At 37.3% G+C, this 27,561-nt stretch overlaps 1 protein-coding gene across 18 annotated transcripts in view; it reads left to right on the plus strand.

Moving 5' to 3' along the window:
• NRXN1 (neurexin 1) overlaps nt 1-27,561 on the plus strand; it is a 1,117,469-nt gene that overhangs the window by 388,766 nt on the left and 701,142 nt on the right. Inside the window, exon 5 of one of the 18 annotated variants that reach the window (XM_059942801.1) lies at nt 23,927-23,944. The exons of the other annotated variants lie outside the window; for them this stretch is intronic. Within the exon in view, the coding sequence (XP_059798784.1) occupies nt 23,927-23,944 (18 nt within the window). The remainder of the gene's footprint in view (nt 1-23,926; nt 23,945-27,561) is intronic. 18 annotated transcript variants of the gene reach the window in all.

Raw genomic sequence — 27,561 nt, forward strand, 5'->3', positions numbered from 1 at the left:
TATAATAGCAAGAAGTAGAAACAATTCAAATGTCTGTCAACTGGGAGATGGGTAAGCAAAAATGTAATATATCCATTCAGTGGAATACTGTTGTGTTCCACATGCTACATGCTACAACATGGATGGACCTCAAAAACTTTATGCTAAGTGAAAGAAGTCAGACACAAAAGGCCACGCATTATATGATTCCATATTAACTGTCCAGAAAAGGCAAATCTGTAGCCTTGTAGGCAAATCACCTACAAGAATAGTGATTGCCTGGGTTGACCTGGGGATGGGAACAGGGAATGACTGCTAATGGGCACAAGGTTTCTTTTTGGTGCAATGGAAATGTAAAATTACACTGTCGTGATGGTGGCACAACATCGTAAATTTACCAAAACTCATTGAATTGTACATTTATTTATTTATTTTTATTGGAGTATAGTTGCTTTACAATATTGTGTTAGTTTATACTGTACCGCAAAGTGAATCAGCTATATGTATACATATATCCCCTCTTTTTTGGATTTCCTTCTCATTTAGGTCACCACAGAGCATTGAGTAGAGTTCCCTGTGCTATACAGTAGGTTCTCATTAGTTATCTATTTTATACATAATATCAATAGTGTATATATGTCAATCCCAATCTCCCACTTCAACCCACCCCCCTTCTTTCCCCCTTGGTGTACATACGTTTGTTCTCTATGTCTCTGTCTCTATTTCTCTTTGTAAATAAGACCGCCTATACCAGTTTTTTTCAGATTCCACATATATGTGTTAATATACGATATTTGTTTTTCTCTTTCTGACTTACTTCACTCTGTATGACAGTCTCTAGGTGCATCCATGTCTCTACAAATGACCCAATTTTGTTCCTTTTTATGGCTGAGTAATATTCCATTGTATATATGTGCCACATCTTCTTTATCCTTTCCTCTGTTGATGGACATTTAGGTTGCTTCCATGTCCTGGCTATTGTAAATAGTGCTGCAATGAACATTGGGGTGCATGTGTCTTTTTGAAGTATGGTTTTCTCAGGGTATATGCCCAGTAGTGGGATTGCTGGGTCATATGGTAGTTCTATTTTTAGTTTTTGAAGGAACCTCCATACTGGTTCTCCATAGTGACTGTATCAATTTACATTCCCACCAACAGTGCAAGAGGGTTCCCTTTTCTCCACACCCTCTCCAGCATTTATTGTTTGTAGATTTTGTGTTGATGGCCATTCTGACCAGTGTGAGGTGATACCTCATTGTAGTTTTGATTTGCATTTCTCTGATGATTAGTGATGTTGAGCATCTTTTCATGTGTTTGTTGGCAATCTGTATATCTTCTTTGGAGAAATGTCTATTTAGGTCTTCTGCCCATTTTTGGATTGGGTTGTTTGTTTTTTTGATACTGAGCTGCATGAGCTGCTTGTAAATTTTGGAGATTAATCCTTTGTCAGTTGCTTTGTTTGCAAATATTTTCTCCCGTTCTGAAGGTTGTCTTTTCATCTTGGTTATGGTTTCCTTTGCTGTGCAAAAGCTTTTGGTTTAATTAGGTCCCATTTGTTTATTTTTGTTTTTATTCTCATGAATTGTACATTTAAAATGAATAAATTCATGATGTGTAAACCACACCTCAAAAAATCCATTAAACATTTTCTTAAAGGTACAAATGAGGCAAAACAAGTTTAATTAGGTCCCATTTGTTTATTTTTGTTTTTATTCTCATGAATTGTACATTTTAAATGAATAAATTTATGATGTGTAAACTATACCTCAAAAAGTCGATTAAACATTTTCTTAAAGGTACAAATGAGACAAAACCATGAATCTAGAAACCTGGAGGTCAAAGATAGCAACATATTAAAGGAGAGTGGGAATAATAAGTGATGTCAGTTGTAGAAGAGATGTGTGAAAGATTAAAATAGAAACTTAATGTTTGTCTCTCTGATTTTACCAGGGAAGCCTTTCAACTGATAGTCCGGCCTGCAGGTGTCTGCAAGAAAACCCTCCATTACTCCAGGCTGAAATACCTGTCCTGTGGCCACGGAGCAGCTCATAATGATCCTACAATAATCTGCTCCTTTAAATAGGGTTCATCATGCATAGACTGTTAGGGTTTGTTTTTGTTTCAGTGCAACTCTGGGTAGACTATTGTGCAGGACTTATTTTAACAGGAGTTAATTAGGTCCAGAAAATTGTCCTTGTTTGTTACAGTTCCAAAGCCCCAGTACAAGCTATACTAACCCTATCATTGTGAGCTATGGAAAAAAGAAGGGGTAGGGTTGGGGAAGGAGGAGGAATGGAAAAGAACAAGTTTTGCCAGCAAGTTCACATTCTTTACTTTTATAGAGATAGTTTTCCTTTAGAAAAGCTCCTAAGGATAAAGAGTCAACTTATATTTTCCAATGTGGTCAGAAGGTATTCTCTACAGGAAAGAATTACTATGTACATGCACACTACATAGATCACTCATTTCAAATCAATTAAAAATAAAATAAAATAAACCTAATAATAAAACTCAGAATTACTTATTTTTACCGTGATCTAATTCCCAGGAATGACAGTGTTTGGGGATCATTGTTATGGATATTAATTACTTTCTTACCAGTTATTGAAGGAAGCTGTGGCTAAAACATGTATTTTGAGTGCCAGGTTATAAAGTTTACTATAATGTAATTCACTAGATACCAGAAACCATAGAAAAATGGGTTCCTATTTTGTAGTTTTTCTACCACTTAAAATTATTTCCAAAGTGTTGGCTAAAATAAGTTGCCAGTTACTTATTTTTATGCTTTTTTCATCTTCAAATATTCAGGATCTTAAAATTTTAAGTTAGAGCTAAAGATAACTTTGTACTTCTTGACCGACGTTTTTGTTTTAAAAGTCAGCAGTTAATTAAGAACACAGTGAGGGGTTTTTAAAATAGACTATGAGAGACTCATTTCCGTTTGTTGGTTTGTTCTAATAGTTTGTATTAGCAAGTGTTTTATCACCCAAATTACAGTGAGGTACAAAGAAAAATCCTAGGTTTCATTGTCTGGCATTTGGAAAGGCACCTATTTTTCTGCTGGTTTGGGCATGCACATAATGAGCTCATGGAACGTTTGTTTTCCTGACCTCTGGAATAAAAAAGCAACCTGACATTAAAGACAGGGATAAAATACTGGGCTGCTGCTTCTAGGCTTATTGGTGTGTTTGTTGTCACAATAATTGTTTGGAAGCATTTTTATTTGATGTTTAAATTTCAGAGCAGGTTCTTATGAGGATCCAGGGGAAGAGAGCATAGAACCGGAAGGTGAATCATCCTTTGATAACTGTGTGGACATCTGCACAAAAACAATGTGCTCTGTTATCACACGACGTCAGGAGCTGTACACTGCTTGCTCTTACTGAAATCATATTTTATCGTTTTATATTTATATATATGCTTTATATGTATGTAAAGCAATGACAAGAAGGCATCTGGCATCACAAAGCAGGGATGTCACATTTGGGATCTTTTCTTGTATCACAACCACTTTGCTAACTACCTTACAGAATAGGTTAAATTAGAAAAAAAATGCTCTCATTAATTATCACAGTAGATATTTACAGTCATCCCTTGGTACCCATGCAGGATTGGTTCTAGGGCCCCCGTGGTTACCAAAATCTGTAGATGCTCAAGTCCCTTATATACAATGGCGTGTTCTAGATATCACATCCACACACCCTGGGGACAGTGCACAGTTGAGGCAGTTCTTCAAATTCCTCAGTAACAAGGGCATTTCTGCCTGGAATTGGTAAAACTGGGAGACAGAAGCAGCTGGAGAATAAATATAAATGCCACCAGTGTCCGCTTTAGTTTACTGGATTTAGACCACTTGTGGCTATTAGACAATGAAAAGGTAGATGACCACAGCTGATTCATTTTTCTACATTTTAGGGACAGAGCAAGGGCAGTGATGACCTCTATGATTCATTCCCATCCATCAAGCAAATCAGTCCCTAATCAGAGAAATCTGTATTGTATGCACGGAAGAGTGCTAGGGAATCAACAAAAATTCCTTGCCCTGAAAAAGAGTTATCTTCTACTACAAGAATTTTCAGACAGTAGTGTATGAATCCATTTTCCTCTGCTTGCACTTAATCTTCCTAGAAATCAAGTAATGCAATATGTATTTCGTATTTCTAGTCCCATTTGACATGATTTAAGATAGTTAAATAACTTAGCCAAAGTCACAAGGTCATTGGCTGAAGCAGAAGCAGATACCCCCCTTCCCCAAGGAGAGGCTGACACAATAAGAAGCAAAACCAATCAATCAAGTAAATGAGCAGATTTCTGTAAACAGAAGTCTCATTTGACTCTCTCACCTTAAAATCCAGGGTTCCTCATTTGTATCTGCCTCTATGAAGTTTTAGGAGTCATAGACTATTTTCTGCAAGGAGAAGAAGCCGAACTGTAATCTGGAAGCATTTCTATGTTAGTTTTAGTAAATACCTAAAGAAATTTCAGAAGAAAAGGGTCTGGCATATTCAGAAATTAATTGTGATTTCTTTGTGTGTGTACCTAATTTTGTATTTTCCTTGAAAGAAGACCCCCCAGTTCATATACAATTCAAACTATCCAAAATTTGAATACACTTCTAACTATAGTTCATCAGTCCTCTAGGTTGATAAAGGAAAACTAAAGACTTTCAGACAGAATGGGTGTTAAATTAAGCTGAATTCATTGCTAGGCAAATGAGGGAAAACCTGACCCAGCTCAGAGGTATTGGGATCTGAGGGAGAGAACCTTCAGATTAACTGACGAGGAAATCTCAGAGCCCGTGAGTTGTGAGGATTTACGTGGATATACATTTGTACAAGAGCGAGCGGCCCCTGAGAAGTTGGTCTCAGCAACCCAAGGCAAAGGTGGCTTACAAAGGTGAGGGCCCAAGATTCCATAAGGAAAGTGGATTGTTCCTTTAAACAAGCCCTTGGCTTCTCAGTGCAGCATGCTGGGTTACAGTGGAAATGAGTAGGGGTGAAGCAGACTGTTTGCTGAACCCAAGTCCCTGGGGGGTTTTCATGAGCTTCGTTGATCCATTGAGTCAGTTGCTTAGGTGCACACATAGTACACTTGAATTGCAGACCATAAAGGATTGTAAATCTCCATCAGGCTATCTTTCTGGTATTTCTGGTGACTTTTAGAAGTGGTTGCTCAGGTGCCATCTTTTGAGACCGTGACTACATGCTATGTTGCAGTCTCTCACACCCTACAAATCAGGGTCCTACAGAGGAAAAGCCCAGGACAGATTATCTTGATCAGTGTGATAGCCAAAGTGAATTCCATCTGATAGAGGAGGATGCTCACAAATACATGTTTCATCTACTCTGCTTTAAATGTTGTCAGCCTGGGCAAAAACATGACTCCGAAATAGATATCTGCTGAGGGATTTCCCCTGACAAAAGAGCAATGGAAAATACTTTCCACTAATGATCTCATCTGTAGCTTCTCAGCATTCCCAACTGTTAAACACTGTTAAAAAAAAAAAAGAAATACAGTGTTGTGAAAAAGAAGAGGGTCTCTGTAGGAGGTTTTGTATTATGTCATTGTTGGCAAATGAGTCTCTGCAGAACCCAATATGGTTTGGCATCTCTTTGGCTTGACTTGTAAAAGGGAGCTATTTATGTAGAATAATTTATGCACATGGCAAAATGAGTGTAAATTACTCATTTAATATTAACTTTTTTCTGGTTATGAAAAGTGCTCATTATAGAAAACTTGGAAGATTAAAAAAAAAGATTTAAAGAAGAAAAACCCACACTTTTATACAACACAGAAATAGTCACAGTCTAATACACATATACATTATAATTATAAGCATACAATTTATAATATAATTTGTTTGTCTTTATTTTGTTTAGTTTTATGTGAAGGGTATCTTCCTCCATCATTAGAACATGAGAGCATGATTTTTAATGATGCAAAATATTCCATCCTAATGTTCTTTAATTATTTGTTTTCCAATAATTGAATATTTTAATTGTTTACAAATTTTCCTGATTTTTAGGTCTGTAATGGACATCTAGTATACAAACTTTTGTTCATGTTTCTGATGTTTTTCCTTAGTTGTGTTATCTAGGAGCACAATTATTAGGACAAGGGCAGAACTTTTCTTTGAGTCTTTAAATAAATCATCGATTTATATTCCCCATAGTTTATACCACTTTGCATTTCCACTAGTTAGATATGAGGTGCTTATTTTATTACACCCAACCAGTATTACATATTATAAGCTAAACACAAAGCCATTTCTATTTTGTTTTTCCATGCATTTCTTTGAATATTTATAAGGTTGCATAATTTTTCATAGATTTATTGATCATTAATTTTCAATTTTGTGGATTGTTTATTCATGTTCTTTACCTATGTTTCTGTTGGAGGGCTGATTTTTTTCTGAACTGGTTTTAACAATCTTAAAAATGTTATACCTTACATGTGTATTCTGAACACCTAGAACAAGACGTGAGGCTCTCAAAACTGGCTAATAAATGAAATAATATATATTTTTTCCCCTGGATTACTATCTACAAGTTTCAACTTTTTTTCTTCTTCAGGACAATCTCCAGAAAATGACCTAAGCAAACATGTCTAAAACTGAGAAGTGTTTGGTAAATATGACTTGTTTAGCAAGTAATTGTTCGAGAAGACTTCCCATTGCATAGATATTCTATAGAGAAATATTAAAACAAGGTGCCCAGATTGAATAATGTTCTCTCAAAGAAGGTAATGCTTGAACTTGAATTGGTCTTTTACATCCTCATTAGAAATTTCCGTTTGATAAAAATATTCTATATTCACATCTATATTCTTTCTACCTTCCTACTTCCCTCCTGCCCTCTTCCTCCTCTACTCCTCAGGAATCATATGCAATTGAATAAAAAATTGTATAATAAAGGGTATAAAATATAGAAGAGGTCAGAGGAGGGGTGGCTCAAATAAGGAAGGATTCTTACAGTAGGACTTGAGGTGAGTCTAGAAATATGTGGCTAGTGGAACAGGTCAGAGAGAAAAAAGAAAAGTATAGAGTCAGAAACAATTATGGCATTTGAGGAATCATAAGAAAACTGAATTTTTCATAGTTGAATAATTGAACCTAGTTTTTGTCACTAGTGTGAAAATAGATGGATGAGGTTTGGCTTCCTTTTGTCCTCCCCTAGAAAGATCTCAGATCTGCAGCCAAAGAGCTGATTCTCCTCAGTTAGATCTCTCCTATCACAGTGTGCTTATGAAATTTGGAAAGCCATCTAAGGAATTTCAAACATTCTGAATACAAAATGCCTTTTTTTACCAGCCAGGAGTCACCCTCATCACTAAACAAACTGGCTAATTTTAGAGTATTTCCTGCTTTGACTTGTTACTGATGCAGCATCTGGCAGGAACACAGTGCTGCTAGTTGCAGGAAAGTTCAGGAAAGTTCCAAGGACTCCAGCTGGCTAATTTCAGTGTGAGAAGAAAGTCTGCCATCAAAATAGCTGCCCTCCACCTGTTTTGTCCTGATTCTTTTCTAGTACATCTTCACTCTTATAGTTTCTAGAATTTGACAAGATCTTCTGGCCTCAGAACTTTCTAGATATCTCTGTAGACACCTAGAATGTTCCTTTCCATTTCTACCTGCTTTAACTCTTACTTTCTTCAGCTCCCAGCAACTGAAGTGTTCCTTTTAAGGAAATCCCTTCCTAAGTGCCAGCTGAGTATCTGCCTTCAAGGCACATTTCAGTTTTCCTTCCTTGGTGGCACTTTGAACAAATATAATTGAATGACTTGTTTAATGTGTGATAAGGACCTGTTTCCCCTCCTTAGATAGACATGTAAATAAAAATCATTCCTGATCTCACATTCAAGCAGTAGCTTTCTTTAGCGCTATAATCAAATTTGATTTTTAATTTTAAGCACAGTGAAGCTTAAAAGGATCATAGATAATAATGACAGAAAGTTCCATTTATATTTTAAAATAGCTTATTTGGTTAGTTTTTAGTTCTCGTGCTCATGTGCAAATTGCAAATTAAGTAATTATAAATAATTCAGTCAACACAAGGTTACTGAGTGCCTCCTAGGTTCTGGGCACTGTCCCAATCCCTAAGATCCAGCGGTAGACAACCATCATGACAACAACAAAGTCTCCTGCTCTCGTGGAGCTCACACTTTAATGGGACATGTGGAAATAAATAAATAAATAAATAAATAAATAATTCATAACTTAGGTAGTGATAAATGCTGTATAGAAAGAAAAATAAAGTCCAGTAAAGAAAAAGATGCAGGTGCTATTAATTCCAGAGGAAGTGCCTTGTTATTTTTTTCTAATATTTTGAAATTTTATTAGTTTTCATTCAGTAAATTAAAAGGGAACCTTTTAGGAAAATTTAAAAACACATCAAATTCATAAAATATATTATTTCAAAGTTATAAAATGAATACATGTTCTTTGTAAAAAGTCAAACAGCAGGGGGTAGGGAAAAAATTGAAGGTGCCCCCTCATAATTCTCGTATTATTTATTTTTTCTTAGAAATGAAAATTAGAGACACTTTTCTATGTAGCTTATAGAAAAACACTGCTTTCTGGGATGTGGCTTTGAATGTTTATTTTGGGTCACATTTGGAATATACCTGTATTTGACATGTTATTTTCAACATCAAAATGAAGAAGTTTATGTAGCTATGCTTTATAAAGAAAAATGTATATTTAGCAAACCTGTAGATGCTCTCCAGCATCCTGAATTGGATTAAATTGCAACACTTCCATTTTCTGAGTTAATGTGTTAAGTGCTGGACCTCAGTAGTGAAATTGTAAGAGGAAGGTGACTATTTGCACTTTCAATGTAATTTTACGTCCCTCAGGGTTGTTATTGGTGAGTAATATGAAAGAATTATTTTCGTTCAACCTGGAGGATAGACTAAATGAAGAATTGGGCTTAGAGTAAAGAATGTCCTTCAGTGAGCTGGTAGAAGAGAATTTTATTCCATCCCGTAAGTTTATGAGACTAAAATTGATGTCCATCTGTCAGGATGGTTTAGTCCTTACTTTCTGACTGTAGGGTCATGGGGATTAGCCATGCGGGGGCTGCTCGTCTGTTTCCAGTTAAACTGTTGTTGTTGCTGTCATTATTGCTTTTGATAGTCTCTTCTGGAATTTATAGGAGTTATTCCTTTCCATAAGGTAGAATTTTAAAATAGTATGGCTTGCTAGCTGTAAACATACATATATAAATCTAGTGAAAAAAATCCTTTTTTTATATCTGAAAGAGTAATATAAAGAATAAATATCTTTCTTACCAGTTCAGTTACTTAGCCAAATCAGGATAGAAGGCTAAAGAGGCAAGGCAAAAATATTGATGGGATTTTCTCTCAAATCATTGTGTATATCAAATTAAAGTAGATGTTTAAATCATTAGGGTTTTTACCTGCATGAAGATTTTAGGAATGTGAAAAGCTTATCCAAACGTTGCAAAATACTGGCCTTGTGTAAGACTTACATAAAAAAATAATAAGTCTTTCCTGAAGGATACAAAATAGGCCCCAAATAAGTGGAAAAACAAACCATGTGTTCCTGGATCGGATGATTTAAGCTTTAAATTAAATGATAGATTTAGGGCAACTTAACTCATAATCTCAATTTGGGGCGAGAGGTTGGGAACTTGACAAATTGATTCTAAAGTTAATGTGCAAACATAAACAGCTAAATTTTTTTTGAGAAAGATAATAATTTGGGGAGGTTACCAACTTGATATTAAAAGGTACTGTGAAATGACTATAAGTAAAGCAGTTTTGTTCTGGTATAGAAACAGACAAACAGGTATATAGAGAAAAATAGGGTCTAGAAATAGATCAGGTATTTATGGAGTTTAGTGTATGATAATGTGGTGTTTAAAAACTGTGAGGAAAGAATGTAATATTTAATAGACAGTGTTGAAAGAACTGATTATACATGTGGGAAATAAAGTAAAATTAGGTTCCACTCATGTATCATTCATATAAAAAAACATAAAGGGATTGCATGTTATAGAAATACTAGAAGAAACGAGAGGAAGGTATCTTTATAATTTGGGGAGTAGGATATGTTTTCTTAATCAAGAAATAAAAGCAGCTTGCCATGAAGTAAAACTCTGATGGAAAGGATTTTATAAGATTAAAGAGCAAACAGAAAACTTGTGTACCGGGAAAACTGAATGACATTTGTAGCCAGACACTATGCTAATAATTTCATAAGCATCAATTCATTAACCTCTGGGTAAATATAACTTTTACCCACATTTTAAATAGGAGAAATTGGAGAATTATAATGTTTAAGCAACTTGCCCCCAATCACAAAGCTAATAAGTGATGGAGTGGTAATTCGGGCTCTTAACCACATCACTGGGAACAAAGTCAAAAGAAAATGTATTTAGGCACTGTATTCATTTGCATTTAAATTTATTCTACCAGAAAAGTTGGCATTCACACAGGATATTTAAAGAATATCTTGGACTATTATTTCTTCTATGTTCAATATAGTAGTTTTAAAGAATCTCAAGTCTCTTCATAATATCCTTTAATCATGTTTAATGCAATTTACTAGATTATATCTTACAATTAAATAGAATATAACTTTGCTTTACTTCTTTGAATCATTAAACCAATATCCTCCTTGGCAGATAGTGCAAAGTAAACCCTTCTTACATGAAGTCTTTTTTCCTCACAAATGCTTGTCTATTTGATAGGAAATAAGAATAAAAATATCTAGTGATGGACCATCCATCTGTCTCCTCCCTCCTCCCAAACTAAACCTGAATAGCTTTCCAAAGCTCTCCTTATTTTTACATTGAAGTCATTACCATCATTTTAGATAGACTGCATTTTTCAAAACTTTAATATTCATGACAAAAGTATGAAGTGCAACTGTTGTCCCTAAGTCTGTGCCAATCAGTAATTCACAATTCATTCTCAGCTGCATATTCCTGATAAAAATGTCAGGAATATTTCTTTCCTTTATCAAAGCCTTTTATAATTCAGGCTTAACCAAACTCTCTCACATCATTTGCCTTTCTTCTTCTTCATGCCATCTTAGTTCTAGTCAAATTTCATTAATTGTTTGACTTCTCACCTCAAAACGGTCACTCATTTCATCCCCTCACCTGGAGTGCTGTTCCCCAAATTCCCTAAATTTCAAATGTGTCATCCTTCAAGATGTCATCCAAGTTTTACCTTCTTTAAGAAATGCATCTCAACACTTTGGAAATAATCTCTTCTTTTGAATTTCCCTGACCTCTTATATGCCTTGTGTCCTCTTTGCATTTTGAACATCTTATAAGATAGATATCTGTCTAATTCAACATTGTTTCCCTCAAAGCAATTAATATAGTGCCTCACACATAGTACGTCTTTAATATGTTTCTTTAATCAATGACTTAATTAATTCCTTGGGGCTTCCATGATTTATTTTGCAAACACATTCTAAAATGCTGCTTAAGACTTAAGGCTTTGAAATGCGTCAATTAAAAAAAATCTATTCCCCCTGGAAACTTTACTTAGTCCTTTATATACGTACATATGGATCTTGATTCATGGAAACATCTCTTTGAAAATCTTTGGGATTGCACATATACATGCATATATATGTATAAAGAGGGAATGTGGTTTTCAGAGAGCAGAAGAGACAGCAGTAAGAAGGGGACAGACAGATGCAGGAGCTCAGCGGCTGTCAGGAAGGTCTCTGCAGGCAACACCTGCAGCAGCATCCAAAAGTGCTTTGCAGGCTTGGAGTGGTTATTCTGCTGAATAACTGAATATCCACAGAGCCAAGGTCCGTGACCTTGAGCACAGCAGATCTTTTCTGCTGAATATGATCTTATTCCAAGTGAAGTCAAATTATTCTTCCCAGTCGCCAAGAAAACCTCAAAGCTTTCAAATCACTTTGCCCTAAGAGATGCCTCAAATCTGCCAGGGCAGCCCACAGGACGCAAGGACCACAGAACGCACTTGAATTGTTTGGAAGCATAAAACTTTCCATTTTGTACAGAATTCTGATGCATCTAGGTTGTATGCCAAGTATAAAAAGGACTTTGACCTGAAGTAGGAAAGGCCAAAGGGCTGCCTCTGTGCCTTCCTTGAATCTGAGCTAGAAGAATAAAGGATTTGTTTTAGTGGAAAGAATCGCAAGGCCTGCCAGAGCCACGGACATTCCATCTTGACCCATCTGCCCACTCTTCCATTTTCTCTTTTCAGCATTCAGAGAGTGTGCTTTTTAATTAGTCAAACAGGCAACAGCAAATGAGGGAAATGGGGAAGAAACTCTTTGTCTTCAAATTGAAATACATGTAAAGAAAACACAAGCAGAAATTTATTAAAAGGCTTTTGTGAGGAGGCTTTTAGTCAACATTTGACTTGGTTAAAATCCCGAGCCAATTGTTTATTATGGCACAGCAGCAAGGGAAGCAAAAATGAGTTTTTTGTGCATTTGTCTATTAGAAGAAGGAAGAGGAGCTTAGGCACTTAAAATTTCAGCCTGTGGTGTACAGAGGTATCAACCTGTTAAAGAAAGACAGGCCTGTCAAGAAGTTGCTGATGGATGGGTGTCGGCTCTTCCTGTTAACTATTTCAGGACTATCTCTGTGTTGCATCTTTCTTTATCTATTTTAATCCCAGTTCTTTCTTCCATGACTTTCTCCTTAGAGTAGAACATCCTTGTTTTTAACGTCCACGGTGGGATATTTAGCTTCCATAAGCTTTTCATCAGCTTCAGGTTTTATTCTGACCAGCAAATAAAGAGCACTGTTCAAGACAGAATGTTTGCCTTCTTTGAAAGTTTGCATTGAATTTTGCCAGAAATACTTAAACCTTATATATTTTGCATAATGAGAGTTTTGGAGATTGGCTAAAATTTTTAATTAAAAAAAACTGAAAACAATTGAATTCAGCTCATTGGGGGTTTCTGTGTGCTTGGGCAAATGTGATTGCCTGAATTGGCAGCAAGATACAACTCTAGATTGCTTCTTAGATGATTTTCCTTCAGGAAGGAAATGTATAAAATCAGCATCTGAATGGGTTGAAGATTCATGCATGTGGTTTTACGTAAAGATTGGCCCTTATAAAGAAAACTGTGACTTAAACTCAGATGCTTTCAAAGGTCAGTCTAATAACGTACATCGAAGGGGAGAGAGGAAATGCACTTTGTTCCCATTTTATGAGATGAAATATGCCGACTACTTATTAATTACTCAAACAATATGCAAATGTAAAGCAATACTATACACAGGCAGGTCATGTCTGAAGTGTAAATTATAGCTTAAAGAGCTGCAACATTTTGTCACATTATTATAACTAAATTGGTACATTTATAGAGGCACAATTGTTACACGTTAAACGTGTAGGTCATATCTTTCTAAACCCTTGATTCTCTACCGTGGCACATGGCACGTTTGAACCACCTGGGAAACTTCTGAAAGTGTCAATACCCGGGGCTGGGACCGAGGCATTAATATTTTTCAAGGCTTTTTAGGTGATTTCATTGTGATGCCAAGTTGAGAACTACTATGAATATTAAATATAATATCAGATCACCTCAGCCTGATATACCTAATTATCCAGTAATTAGTTTCTTGTCAATATAGTTATGTATAGTCAATTTATGTTTATTTTTTATTATAAAATGATACAGATTTTTTTCCCACATTATTGGTAATACTATCAATTTAAAATGCATTGTCTTTTTTTTGTTTGTTTGTTTGTTTTTTTAACATCTTTATTGGAGTATAATTGCTTTACAATGGTGTGTTAGTTTCTGCTTTATAACAAAGTGAATCAGTTATACATATACATATGTTCCCATATCTCTTCCCTCTTGCATCTCCCTCCCTCACACCCTCCCTATCCCACCCCTCTAGGTGGTCACATAGCACCAAGCTGATCTCCCTGTGCTATGCAGCTGCTTCCCACTAGCTATCTATTTTACATTTGGTAGTGTATATATGTCCATGCCACTCTCTCACTTTGTCACAGCTTACCCTTCCCCCTCCCCATATCCTCAAGTCCATTCTCTAGTAAGTCTGTGTCTTTATTCCTGTCTTGCCCCTAGGTTCTTCATGATCTTTTTTTTTTTTTCTTAGATTCCATATATATGTGTTAGCATACAGTATTTGTTTTTCTCTTTCTGATTTACTTCACTCTGTATGACAGACTCTAGGTCCATCCACCTCACTACAAATAACTCAATTTCGTTTCTTTTTATGGCTGAGTAATATTCCATTGTATACATGTGCCACATCTTCTTTATCCATTCATCTGTTGATGGACACTTAGGTTGCTTCCATGTCCTGGCTATTGTAAATAGAGCTGCAATGAACATTTTGGTACATGACTCTTTTTCAAGTATGGTTTTCTCGGGGTATATGCTCAGTAGTGGGATTGCTGGGTCATATGGTAGTTCTATTTTTAGTTTTTGAAGGAACCTCCATACTGTCCTCCATAGTGGCTGTATCAATTTACATTCTCACCAACAGTGCAAGAGGGTTCCCTCTTCTCCACACCCTCTCCAGCATTTATTGTTTCTAGATTTTTTGATGATGGCCATTCTGACCGGTGTGAGATGATATCTCATTGTAGTTTTGATTTGCATTTCTCTAATGATTAATGATGTTGAGCACTCTTTCATGTGTTTGTTGGCAATCTGTATATCTTCTTTGGAGAAATGTCTATTTAGGTCTTCTGCCCATTTTTGGATTGGGTTCTTTGTTTTTTGGATATTGAGCTGCATGAGCTGCTTGTCAATTTTGGAGATTAATCCTTTGTCAGTTGCTTCATTTGCAAATATTCTCTCCCATTCTGAGGGTTGTCTTTTGGTCTTGTTTATGGTTTCCTTTGCTGTGCCAAAGCTTTGAAGTTTCATTAGGTCCCATTTGTTTATTTTTGTTTTTATTTCCCTTTCTCTAGGAGGTGGGTCAAAAAGGATCTTGCTGTGATTTATGTCATAGGGTGTTCTTCCTATGTTTTCCTCTAAGAGTTTTACAGTGTCTAACCTTACATTTAGGTCTTTAATCCATTTTGAATTTATTTTTGTGTATGGTGTTAGGGAGTGTTCTATTTTCATACTTTTACATGTACCTGTCCAGTTTTCCCAGCACCACTTATTGAAGAGGCTATCTTTTCTCCACTGTATATTCTTGCCTCCTTTATCAAAGATAAGGTGACCATATGTGCGTGGGTTTATCTCTGGGCTTTCTATCCTGTTCCATTGATCTATATTTCTGTTTTTGTGCCAGTACCAAACTGTCTTGATTACTGTAGCTTTATAGTATAGTCTGAAGTCAGGGAGCCTGATTCCTCCAGCTCCATTTTCCGTTCTCAAGATTGCTTTGGCTATTCGGGGTCTTTTGTGTTTCCATACAAATTGTGAAATTTTTTGTTCTAGTTCTGTGAAAAATGCCAGTGGTAGTTTGATAAGGATTGCATTGAATCTGTAGATTGCTTTGGGTAGTAGAGTCATTGTCACAATGTTGATTCTTCCAATCCAAGAACATGGTATATCTCTCCATCTATTTGTATCATCTTTAATTTCTTTCATCAGTGTCTTATAATTTTCTGCATCCAGGTCTTTTGTCTCCTTAGGTAGGTTTATTCCTAGATATTTTATTCTTTTTGTTGCAGTGGTAAATGGGAGTGTTTTCACTTTCAGATTTTTCATCATTAGTGTATAGGACTATAAGAGATTTCTGTGCATTAATTTTGTATCCTGCTACTTTACCAAATTCATTGATTAGCTCTAATAGTTTTCTGGTAGCATCTTTAGGATTCTCTGTGTATAGCATCATGTCATCTGCAAACAGTGACACTTTCACTTCTTTTCCAATTTGGATTCCTTTTATTTCTTTTTCTTCTCTGACTGCTGTGGCTAAAACTTCCAAAACTATGTTGAATAATAGTGGTGAGAGTGGGCAACCTTGTCTTGTTCCTGATCTTAGTGGAAATGGTTTCAGTTTTTCACCATTGAGGACGATGTTAGCTGTGGGTTTGCCATATATGGCCTTTATTATGTTGAGGAAAGTTCCCTCTATGCCTACTTTCTGCAGGGTTTTTATCATAAATGGGTGTTGAATTTTGTCAAAAGCTTTCTCTGCATCGATTGAGATGATCATATGGTTTTTCTCCTTCAGTTTGTTAATGTGGTGTATCACATTGATTGATTTGCGTATATTGAAGAATCCTTGCATTCCTGGGATAAACCCCACTTGATCATGGTGTATGATCCTTTTAATGTGCTGTTGGATTCTGTTTGCTAGTATTTTGTTGAGGATTTTTGCATCTATGTTCATCAGTGATATTGGCCTGTAGTTTTCTTTCTTTGTGACATCTTTGTCTGGTTTTGGTATCAGGGTGATGGTGGCCTCGTAGAATGAGTTTGGGAGTGTTCCTCCCTCTGCAATATTTTGGAAGAGTTTGAGAAGGATAGGTGTTAGCTCTTCTCTAAATGTTTGATAGAATTCACCTGTGAAGCCATCTGGTCCTGGGCTTTTGTTTGTTGGAAGATTTTTAATCACAGTTTCAGTTTCAGTGCTTGTGATTGGTCTGTTCATATTTTCTATTTCTTCCTGGTTCAGTCTCGGAGGGTTGTGCATTTCTAAGAATTTGTCCATTTCTTCCAGGTTGTTCATTTTATTGGCATAGAGTTGCTTGTAGTAATCTCTCATGATCCTTTGTATTTCAGCAGTGTCGGTTGTTACGTCTCCTTTTTCATTTCTAATTCTATTGATTTGAGGCTTCTCCCTTTTTTTCTTGATGAGTCTGGCTAATGGTTTATCAATTTTGTTTATCTTCTCAAAGAACCAACTTTTAGTTTTATTGATCTTTGCTATCGTTTCCTTCATTTCTTTTTCATTTATTTCTGATCTGATCTTTATGATTTCTTTCCTTCTGCTAACTTTGGGGGTTTTTTTGTTCTTCTTTCTATTTCTTTAGGTGTAAGGTTAGGTTGTTCATTTGAGATGTTTCTTGTTTCTTAAGGTAGGATTGTATTGCTATAAACTTCCCTCTTAGAACTGCTTTTGCTGCATCCCATACGTTTTGGGTCATCATGTTTTCATTGTCATTTGTTTCTAGGTATTTTTTGATTTCCTTTGATTTTTTCAGTGATCTGTTGGTTATAAAGTAGTGTATTGTTTAGCCTCCATGTGTTTGTATTTTTTACAGATTTTTTCCTGTAATTGATATCTAGTCTCATAGCAGTGTGGTCGGAAAAGATGCTTGATATGATTTCAATTTTCCTAAGTATACTGAGGCTTGATTTGTGACCCAAGATGTGGTCTATCCTGGAGAATGTTCCATGAGCACTTGAGAAGAAAGTGTATTCTGTTGTTTTTGGATGGAATGTCCTATAAATATCAATTAAGTCCATCTTGTTTAATGTATCATTTAAAGCTTGTGTTTCCTTATTTACTTTCATTTTGGATGATCTGTCCATTGGTGAAAGTGGGGTGTTATAGTCCCCTACTACGATTGTGTTACTGTCGATTTCCCCTTTTATGGCTGTTAGTATTTGCCTTATGTATTGAGGTGCTCCTATGCTGGGTGCATAAATATTTACAATTGTTATATCTTCTTCTTAGATCGATCCCTTGATCATTATGTAGTGTCCTTCTTTGTCTCTTGTAATAGTCTTTATTTTAAAGTCTATTTTGTCTGATATGAGAATTGCTACTCCAGCTTTCTTTTGATATCCATTTGCATGGAATATCTTTTTCCATCCCCTCACTTTCAGTCTGTATGTGTCCCTAGGTCTGAAGTGGGTCTCTTGTAGACAGCATATATACGGGTCTTGTTTTTGTATCCATTCAGCCAGTCTATGTCTTTTGGTGGGAGCATTTAATCCATTTACATTTAAGGTAATTATTGATATGTATGTTCCTATTCCCATTTTCTTAATTGTTTTGGGTTTGTTATTGTAGGTGTTTTCCTTCTCGTGTTTCCTGCCTAGAGAAGTTCCTTTAGCATTTGTTGTAAAGCTGGTTTGGTGGTGCTGAATTCTCTTAGCTTTTGCTTGTCTGTAAAGGTTTTAATTTCTCCATCAAATCTGAATGAGATCCTTGCTGGGTAGACTAATCTTGGTTTTAGCTTTTTCTCTTTCATCACTTTTAATATGTCCTGCCACTCCCTTCTGGCTTGCAGAGTTTCTGCTGAAAGATCAGCTGTTAACCTTATGGGGATTCCCTTGTGTGTTATTTGTTTTTTTTCCCTTGCTGCTTTTAATATGTTTTCTTTGTATTTAATTTTTGATAGTTTGATTAATATGTGTCTTGGCATGTTTCTCCTTGGATTTATCCTGTATGGGACTCTCTCTGCTTCCTGGACTTGATTAACTATTTCCTTTCCCATATTAGGGAAGTTTTCAACTATAATCTCTTCAAATATTTTCTCAGTCCCTTTCTTTTTCTCTTCTTCTTCTGGGACCCCTATAATTCGAATGTTGGTGTGTTTAATGTTGTCCCAGAGGTCTCTGAGACTGTCGTCAATTCTTTGCATTCTTTTTTCTTTATTCTGCTCTGTGGTAGTTATTTCCACTATTTTATCTTCCAGATCACTTATCCGTTCTTCTGCCTCAGTTATTCTGCTATTGATCCCTTCTAGAGATTTTAAAATTTCATTTATTGTGTTGTTCACAATTGTTTGTTTGCTCTTTAGTTCTTCTAGGTCCTTGTTAAACATTTCTTGTATTTTCTCTATTTTATTTCCAAGATTTTGGATCATCTTTACTATCATTATTCTGAATTCTTTTTCAGGTAGACTGCCTATTTCCTCTGCATTTGTTAGGTCTGGTGGGTTTTTACCTTGCTCCTTCATCTGCTGTGTGTTTTTCTGTCTTCTCATTTTGCTTAACTTACTGTGTTTGGGGTCTCCTTTTCGCAGGCTGCAGGTTCGTAGTTCCCGTTGTTTTTGTTGTCTGTCCCCAGTGGCTAAGGTTGGTTCAGTGGGTTATGTAGGCTTCCTGGTGGAGGGGACTAGTGCCTGTGTTCTGGTGGATGAGGCTGGATCTTTTCTTTCTGGTGGGCAGGTCCACGTCTGGTGGTGTATTTTGGGGTGTCTGTGGCCTTATTATGATTTTAGGCAGCCTCTCTGCTAATGGATGGGGTTGTTTTCCTGTCTTGCTAGTTGTTTGGCATAGGATGTCCAGCACTGTAGCTTGCTGGTTGTTGAGTGAAGCTGGGTCTTGGCATTGAGATGGAGATCTCTGGGAGATTTTTGCCGTTTGATATTACATGGAGCTGGGAGGTCTCTTGTGGACCAGTGTCCTGAAGTTGGCTCTCCCACCTCAGAGGCACAGCACTGACTCCTGGCTGGAGCACCAAGAGCCTTTCATCCACACAGCTCAGAATAAAAGGGAGAAAAAATAGAAAGAAAGAAAGAAAGAGGATAAAATAAAATAAAGTAAAATAAAATAAGATAAAGTTATTAAAATAAAAAATAAAAAATTATTTTAAAAAAATATTTTAAAGTAAAAATAAAACAAAACAAAACAAAACGGACGTACAGAACCCTAGGACAAATGGTAAAAGCAAAGCTATACAGGCAAAATCACACACAGAAGCATACACATACACACTCACAAAAAGAGAAAAAGGGGGAAAATATATATATATCGTTGCTCTCAAAGTCCACCTCCTCAATTTGGGATGATTCGTTGTCTATTCAGGTATTCAACAGATGCAGGCACATCAAGTTGTTTGTGGAGTTTTAATCCGCTGCCCCTGAGGCTGCTGGGAGAAACTTCCCTTTCTCTTCTTTGTTCCCACATCTCCTGCGGTTCAGCTTTGGATTTGGACCCGCCTCTGTGTGTAGGTCGCCTGAGGGCGTCTGTTCTTCACTCAGACAGGACGGGGTTAAAGGAGCAGCTGCTTCGGGGGCTCTGGCTCACTCAGGCCGGGGGTCGGGAGGGTTACAGAGGAGGCGGGGCGAGCCTGCAGCGGCAGAGGCCGGTGTGACGTTGCACCAGCCTGAGGCGTCGGTCGTGCGTTTTCCCGGGGAAGTTGTCCCTGGATCACGGGACCCTAGCAGTGGCGGGCTGCACAGGCTGCCAGGAGGGGCGGTGTGGAGAGTGACCTGTGCCTGCACACAGGCTTCTTGGTGGCGGCAGCAGCAGCCTTAGCGTCTCATTCCTGTCTCTGGGGTCCGTGCTGATAGCCGCGGCTCGCGCCCGTCTGTGGAGCTCGTTTAGGCGGCGCTCTGAATCCCCTCTCCTCGCACACCAGGAAAGAAAGAGGCAAGAAAAAGTCTCTTGCCTCTTCGGCAGCTCCGGACTTTTTCCTGGACTCCCTCCCGGCTAGCCGTGGCGCACTAGCCCCCTTCAGGCTGTGTTCACGCCGCCAACCCCAGTCCTCTCTCTGGGATCCAACCAAAGCCCGAGCCTCAGCTCCCAGCCCCCGCCCACCCCGGGGGAGCAGACAAGCCTCTCGGGCTGGCGAGTGCTGGTCGGCGCCGATCCTCCGTGCGGGAATCTCTCCGCTCTGCCCTCCGCACCCCTGTGGCTGCGCTCTCCTCCGTGGCTCCAAAGCTTCCCCCCTCCGCCACCCGCAGTCTCCGCCCGCGAAGGGGCTTCCTAGTGTGTGGAAACATTTCCTCCTTCACGGCTCCCTCCCAGAGGTGCAGGTCCAGTCCCTATTCTTTTGTCTCTGTTTTTCCTTTTGTCTTTTGCCCTACCCAGGTACGTGGGGAGTTTCTTGCCTTTTGGGAAGTCTGAGGTCTTCTGCCAGCGTTCAGTAGGTGTTCTGTAGGAGCAGTTCCACATGTAGGTGTATTTCTGATGTATTTGTGGGGAGGAAGGTGATCGCGTCTTACTCTTCCGCCATCTTTAAGCTCACCGACACTTCTTTTCCGCATTGTCTGTTTTTAATTAGGAATATTTGAACATTTAAGTTAAAGACTTTCATTATAACACTATAAATCAAAATAAACTGCAAAATTAAAATTTTGATGTTGAGAAACTTACCATAATTAGTGCAAATATGGTAAGGTAGTCAAGATGATTACCTCACTTTGAGATAATAGCTGAGAAAACTAATAGTAATATTAACTGGCGATATGAAAGCTATAAAGCTATAATTTTGCATATTTTGTCTAGGAGTTATGAAAACTAGGTACCTGGGAAAGAGATTAAATTAGGATTGAACGTCTTGGTAAAAAAGCTAGACTGTCCTATATTCTTCAAAATGAATATTTTCTACTGTCTGAAACTGTGAAGGTGTCCATTCAAACCTATCTAAAATAGCATTAGAAATGCAGCAGACTGTAGTAGAAAGAGCATAGGATTCAGTCAGAGATCCAAATTCTAGTCTGAGGTATTCACAAGCTAAGTGGTTTTTGCCAAGTCTCTTAAATTCTCCGGGCCTTAGTTTTCTTATCTGTAAAATGAAAAGACTGAATTAAATCAGTGTTTTTCAAATTTGAGTGGTGAACCGTTACTTTTATGAAATCAATTTAGAACAATTCCTATTTCTATAAAAAATAGAAGAGTACATTGCAAGTACAAAGTCTATGTACAGTATGTGAATCCTGGGTAACTGGGAAGAAATTTTCAGAAGACCTTGAATTAGAAGATCTCTTTAACTTTTATGGTTTTATGAATTGTTCATGAGAAAGGCATGTAGTGTGGAGAATGGAGGGGGAGGAAACTTATTTCAAGTATGGGATATAAAATATATCACGAGTTCTTGCCATATAGTGTCAAGGCCAGTGATCTTTAGAAAGAAAAGACTTGTTTCAATAGGGTGTTTGGTTTACTCACAACAGGTAGAAAAGGAAAAAAAGCATTTACAGCTTGTGAATGTGGAAATGTGTCTTATCCTTGAGATCAGAGAATTATCAGTGTGAGAAGTGGACAGATATATTGTGAATTATAGTTACTGATCAAGAGGTGGTATTATTCAGTCTGGCCAGAATGTTCTCTCACCAATCAGATTACTTCCAAACTAGAAAGTGAGAATGTGCTCTGCTTTTTGATTGCTTTGTTTATATTTCATCTATTTTATTGTACATTTTGTGCTGTTTGTTGGGAAGTGGGTTCTTTTCTTGGAGAGTAAGGGAAGCGAAGGCCCAGTATTTTACAAGAAACATTGAATTTCAAGCTTAACTGGTTACTGGAAATAACTAGGAAGTAAAAAATAATACGAAAGTATCAGGAGCACTACTCCAGTCTTATGAAAGTAGGACTTAAGGGAATGGGTGCTAGAAATATGCTTTTTTTTCTTCTTTTTTTATTGAGGTGGAGTTGATGTACAATATTATATGTTTCAGGCGTACAACATAGTGGTACACAATTTTTAAAGGTTATACTGCATTTACAGTTATTATAGAATATTGGCTATATTCCCTGTGTTGTACAATATTTTTTAAAGGTTTCTTTCCCAGGTGATTCTGATGACCAGCCCTGTTTGGGATCAACTGGTCTTGAGACTCAGCTTCTCATCTCAGCTTCACCTGTGCCTAGTTATAGACGCCAGAGAAAATCTCATAACCTTTAAAGGTCTCCTTTTTCCAGTTCTAAAATTTACATTTATGTGATTCACTGAGATTTCTGATAAAGTTTCACAGTTAAAAGAAAGTTAACCACAAATCAGCCAATGTCCATTTTTTTTAAAAAAATTGGAGCTTGAGACATAAGTTTATATTTAGTGTTCTAAAAAGGAAATTGTCATAATTTCTACATGCTGGGAAGGGTTCTCTTTTAATATTAGATCCCAATACCTACTTGTTGTCAATGTCAAGTGTTAATCAATGAGTAGGCTGTCCTCTCATGTGATTCCCCCATATGCTCCTGTTTTATAATCCTGCCTGTTTCCCCTACTCCAATCATAAAAGTCTGAACTGGGAGTAAATATTTCTGACCAACACAAGCTGAGCTAATCAAATTTCATCCCCTTTGGGGAATTCAGGACTTGAATGAAATTACTTTGAGTCTGGGGTTCGCTGTTGTTGAGTTATACGAGCGATACAACCCTATAGGAGACCAAAACTATGAGGAGCTTAGATCTTCCCCATGTTCCATCCTTTCCAAGACTTGATGGTTCGGTGATTCCTTCTATTCTGTAAACTACTTCCAAACTCTTTCTGATAAATTCTGTGTGTTTGCATTAGGCTGGAGCTCTGCTGGTGTTGGGAAGGGAATAAAATCCTAAGGAATCTATTGTACAGAATAAATAACTTCTCTCCTGTGTATCTAGAAAGGTGTTAGTTTTGTACCATCCTTGGGAGGCTTGAGAAAATAGTATTCAAAGCAGATGAGAAACCTATTTTGAAAAATGCTGAGCTAGACAATGTTGATTTATGATGCTTTCAATACAGCTATGACAGATGAGATGTGGGGAGGTTATGGAAGAATCAGTGTGTAATTAATAATAATGATAGTAATTCCATAATCATTATATTACTGATCCTTATTTTTTAAAAATCTGAAGGTGTGGCATGACAGCATGACAATAGCCATTGTACTGAAGTAAGCTCAGACTCAGCTACGTTTACTTGCCCATGGTCATGTAGCACCAACCATTAAGTGGGGGAACTGAACTCAGGGTTCCTAATTCCAAACTAAGGGTTCTATCCATAGGAAAACACTAGTCATTATTGATTTATCCTTTCATACATTCATTGGAGAAATATACATGCTCCCAAATTAATTCATATAAACATATAGTAAGTAATATCAGCTTTCTCTTCAAATGTTTTATTATTCTAAGAATTTCATTTACACGGAAAAGTACCTTAAATTTGGGGGAAAAAAAATTCATCACATTCTTTTAACACCCCAGCACATATTGGACCAAAAAGTCTGTTGAAGGTGTTCTTTTCCAGACTAAGGAAGAAAAGTGATCTGAATTGAAAGTTTATTTCTGATAAAGTGTAAGCAGAACACCTTCCATGTTGCTTTGTTTTTCTTAAATTTTAAGTCCTTACAGTATAAGAGGAAAAGTAGCTCTAGAAGCTCAGGGAGACAGAGGTTGCTATGGAAAGTTCCTTGTAAAAGCAGCAGCCATCAGAAACCTTTAAAGACACTTTAACTCTAGCATGTTGTGTGATTTTGACAGCAGGAAAGCAATAGGGTTTGGCAGAGTTGAGCCTCAGTAAATGTTTATTGAATGAAACAGTGGCTCAATGAATCAAGAATGTTATAGGGCCATAAAATTTTAGAATTGAAAGAAACACTGGAGATCACTTAGTCCAGCTATGTCACTTTGCCAGGGAAAAAAATAAGGCCCAGTGAGGCTAAGTGGAGTGGCCAAGGGCAGAGAGCTGAAAAGTGGCTGAGTGGAAACCAGCGCTCAACTCTCCTGATCCTTAGCGTGATGCTTTTTTCCCTTAGAGAATGAAAAATAAAAACACAAAAACCTCATGAAATCATTTTGCAAGTCATCAAGGTATAAACCTCTTTAAAAGGGTAAACCATCAATAAAGAGACATATTTTTCCTTCCTTTATGCTATTTGTAATACCTCCATCTCTTTCTTACTCCATGAACCTGAATTAACCAAAAATTTCCTAGAACTAGGGTGCTGGGCATAATGATATTCTGGTTATTAAATGATTAGGTAAAAAGCTGATTCTTTAAAACTGCTGGACAGTCCTTTAAAATATGGTAGTTAGTTTAATAATAACAATAATAATAACCAACAGTTGATTGCCCACCATATGCCAGGTATTTCTTTATGTTCACAGCAGCATGCTGAGGATAAATTTTTCTCATAGAATTGTTAACTAAAGGCCCCTGAAACAGAATTTAAGTAACCTCCACTATAAAGAAAATCTCTAAAAACGGGCCAGTTATCTTCCTCAGCACTTACTAGATGATAGCAAAACTGACCTTTTGACCCCTCCTGATTCCTCCCTACCTCCCACCTTCCTTATCTACCTAAGCACTGGAGATGGGTGAGTGGGGCAGAAGAGTCAGTAGGTCATAGACCCCATGAAAATGTATTGTCCAAGGAGAAGTGTGCTTCCTTTACCCAAGGTAATCGGGAGAACAGACTACTATAGAAGCGTGTGCAGTGCCTGTGTATGCCTGCAAAAGAGGAATGTCCGCATTCTGCATTCCTTACACATGACAGTGTCTGCATCAAACTTGCTGACCTGCCTCGTGCCTTTCTGAGGAGAGAAGGGGACTGGTACAGTGGACAGAGACAAAGGAGTACAACCTAAACTCTCAACATGTGGTATAGCCAGGATGCCTAAGATTCTATGGGTCATGCAGACACTACACTTTAGTCTGGGACTTGAGCCATCTGGCCAGTATCTCTCACAAGAAGGCCACTTGCTGGGCTGCTGGGCCAGGGGATCACAGTAGCCAGATGCAGTGTGTTGGAACCAGAGGATGAAGCAGGTTGAGCCAGATGAATCTCTCTATCTCCACCACCCCACCCCTTAAATTATGTTTGGAAAATGCAGTGGGGAGGCCCTACAGAGCACTTAGGAATCTACCATTTGGAAGGCATCAGAGGTCAATGGGGGTGAACCAAAGAAGCAGGTACAACCAACAGAAAGAGACTATAAGCATAGCCACTGTCCTGTTCTCTTCCTGTCATTGACTCCATCCCAATAAAATGGAAGGGCCAGGTTTTAAGGCAGGTGGTAAGAAGATGTCTGTGGTCATACCACATCCTCCCCTTCTTCCTCAACTCAGACTATGAATTGAAGGCTGAAATTTACATCAAATCTTAGGTGAGAGTTATAAATTAGCCTGAGTTTTTAATAACCAAAAGCCCCAAAATTTAATAATTCTGCCCAAGATGTTGTGAAGAGATGGGGAAAGGAAGTTGACAGTGCATGCATGTTTACAATCAGTGACTGAAGAAATATAATGAATATGTAAACAAATACTCTTTCATGTTTATATGCCATGAACATATCCCATGGATTTTGACTCTAATAAACTTATTGCACATACATTTTATTACTTAATCCTCACAACCAACCTGTCATATAGCTCCTAGTGTTAGTGCCTCCATTTGCTGATGAGAAAAAAGAGATTTTTTAAGACGATTGATTATTTATTTAAGTACTCACAATGTGAGAATGGGGTTGAAACCCAGGTGTATATGACTCTATAGCCCTCATTCCTATGGTCTATAACTTTACAACTGTTAGTCTCATTGCTAGCACTTTCATGCATATCCAGAATCCAAACTCCACACAGAAGCCAGACTTAACTTTGAAAAATGTAAATCAGAACTTGTCACTCTCCAGCCTTAATACTCTAGTGGCTTCCCATTGTACATGGAATAAAAGACGCAGACGTAGAGAATGGACTTGAGGACACAGGGTGGGGGAATGGAAAGCTGGAACGAAGTGAGAGAGTGGCATGGACTTATATGTACATGGAATAAAATAGAAAAGTTTGACCAAGATGATGCCTGAATGAATTATTAATCTCCCTCTCAATTCCAGTTTGAGGACTACTAGGTTCTTTACATGTGTGACTTTTGGATTCAGTATTCTTTGCCTTAAGATCAAAGACATGCCATGGGTTTCCAACATCCCTTCTCTTCCCCAAGTGCAAAGCGTGGTACTCTAAAATCCAAGTGTTCTTAGTTTATACTGATCTTAGTATAAATAAGGATTGTTTATAAATACAGGATATCTATAAATCTGCTATAAATATCATTGTCTTCCTATAATTATATATATAATGGTATATTTGCTATATATACATATATATAATTTATTTATTGGGTAATCATTAATTGACCCCAAAGGAATCATAAGTTCATATAGAGATTCTTTGCAAAGCCTAAATTCACCAAGCTATGTTTTTACTTTGATTGTGTCACTGTTATCCTCCAGGTTAAAAGATGCTAGAGTCTAGTTGTCATAGATTCAACTGTGGGAGTTGAGCTGGAGGCAGGCCCAGAAATTGCGATATTGCACACCTGGTGAATGTTTGCTTATGACTTTCCCTGTGTGTCATAGCATCTGTGCAGAACTGAATGGTCATCAGCCCAGTTAGGCATGGAGTGGCCTGTTTGGTTCCCAGCACCTGCAGTTATTTAAACAAATGCAAATCAGTTGCACAATAGGATTGGAAAATTGTCATAGAGTGTTGGGCTGTGTCCTATTTTTTTTTTTTTTAATATGTTCAAGTTTAAGCTGCATTTAGTTTTTGATAATGAATTAGAGGCTCATTTCATGGCAATATATAGGAAATAAGGAAGAACATGAGGTTGGAATAAAGAGGGCAAGAGTTATACATATTTTGATTCTACTCCAATTTGTTATGTGACCACAGTTTTATCTGTTGAGGCCTCACTCTCTTCATCTAATAAATTAGAGCATTGTGCCAAATAATATCTAAGTCTTCTTTACCTTTCATATTTAATGACCTCACATATATCGTCATTAAGAGTGTGCCTATTTTAGGGGTTATCTGATGGATTCTTGGCAACTTATTTCTGGATTGGTTGCCCTGAGGTGTATCTAAAGTGAAATAAAACCTTGAAGAATGAATATTTTATGAAGCTTGATTTCTTGCTGCAAACAATAGAAGTTAGCCTCAGAATTTCTGTAGGTTGAATCACATTTGGGAATTTTGGAATGATTTACAGCATTGCATCAGGTAGAAAATCCA

Source organism: Balaenoptera ricei, chromosome 13 (genome assembly GCF_028023285.1).
Source record: "Balaenoptera ricei isolate mBalRic1 chromosome 13, mBalRic1.hap2, whole genome shotgun sequence".
Taxonomy (NCBI): Eukaryota; Metazoa; Chordata; class Mammalia; order Artiodactyla; family Balaenopteridae; genus Balaenoptera; species Balaenoptera ricei.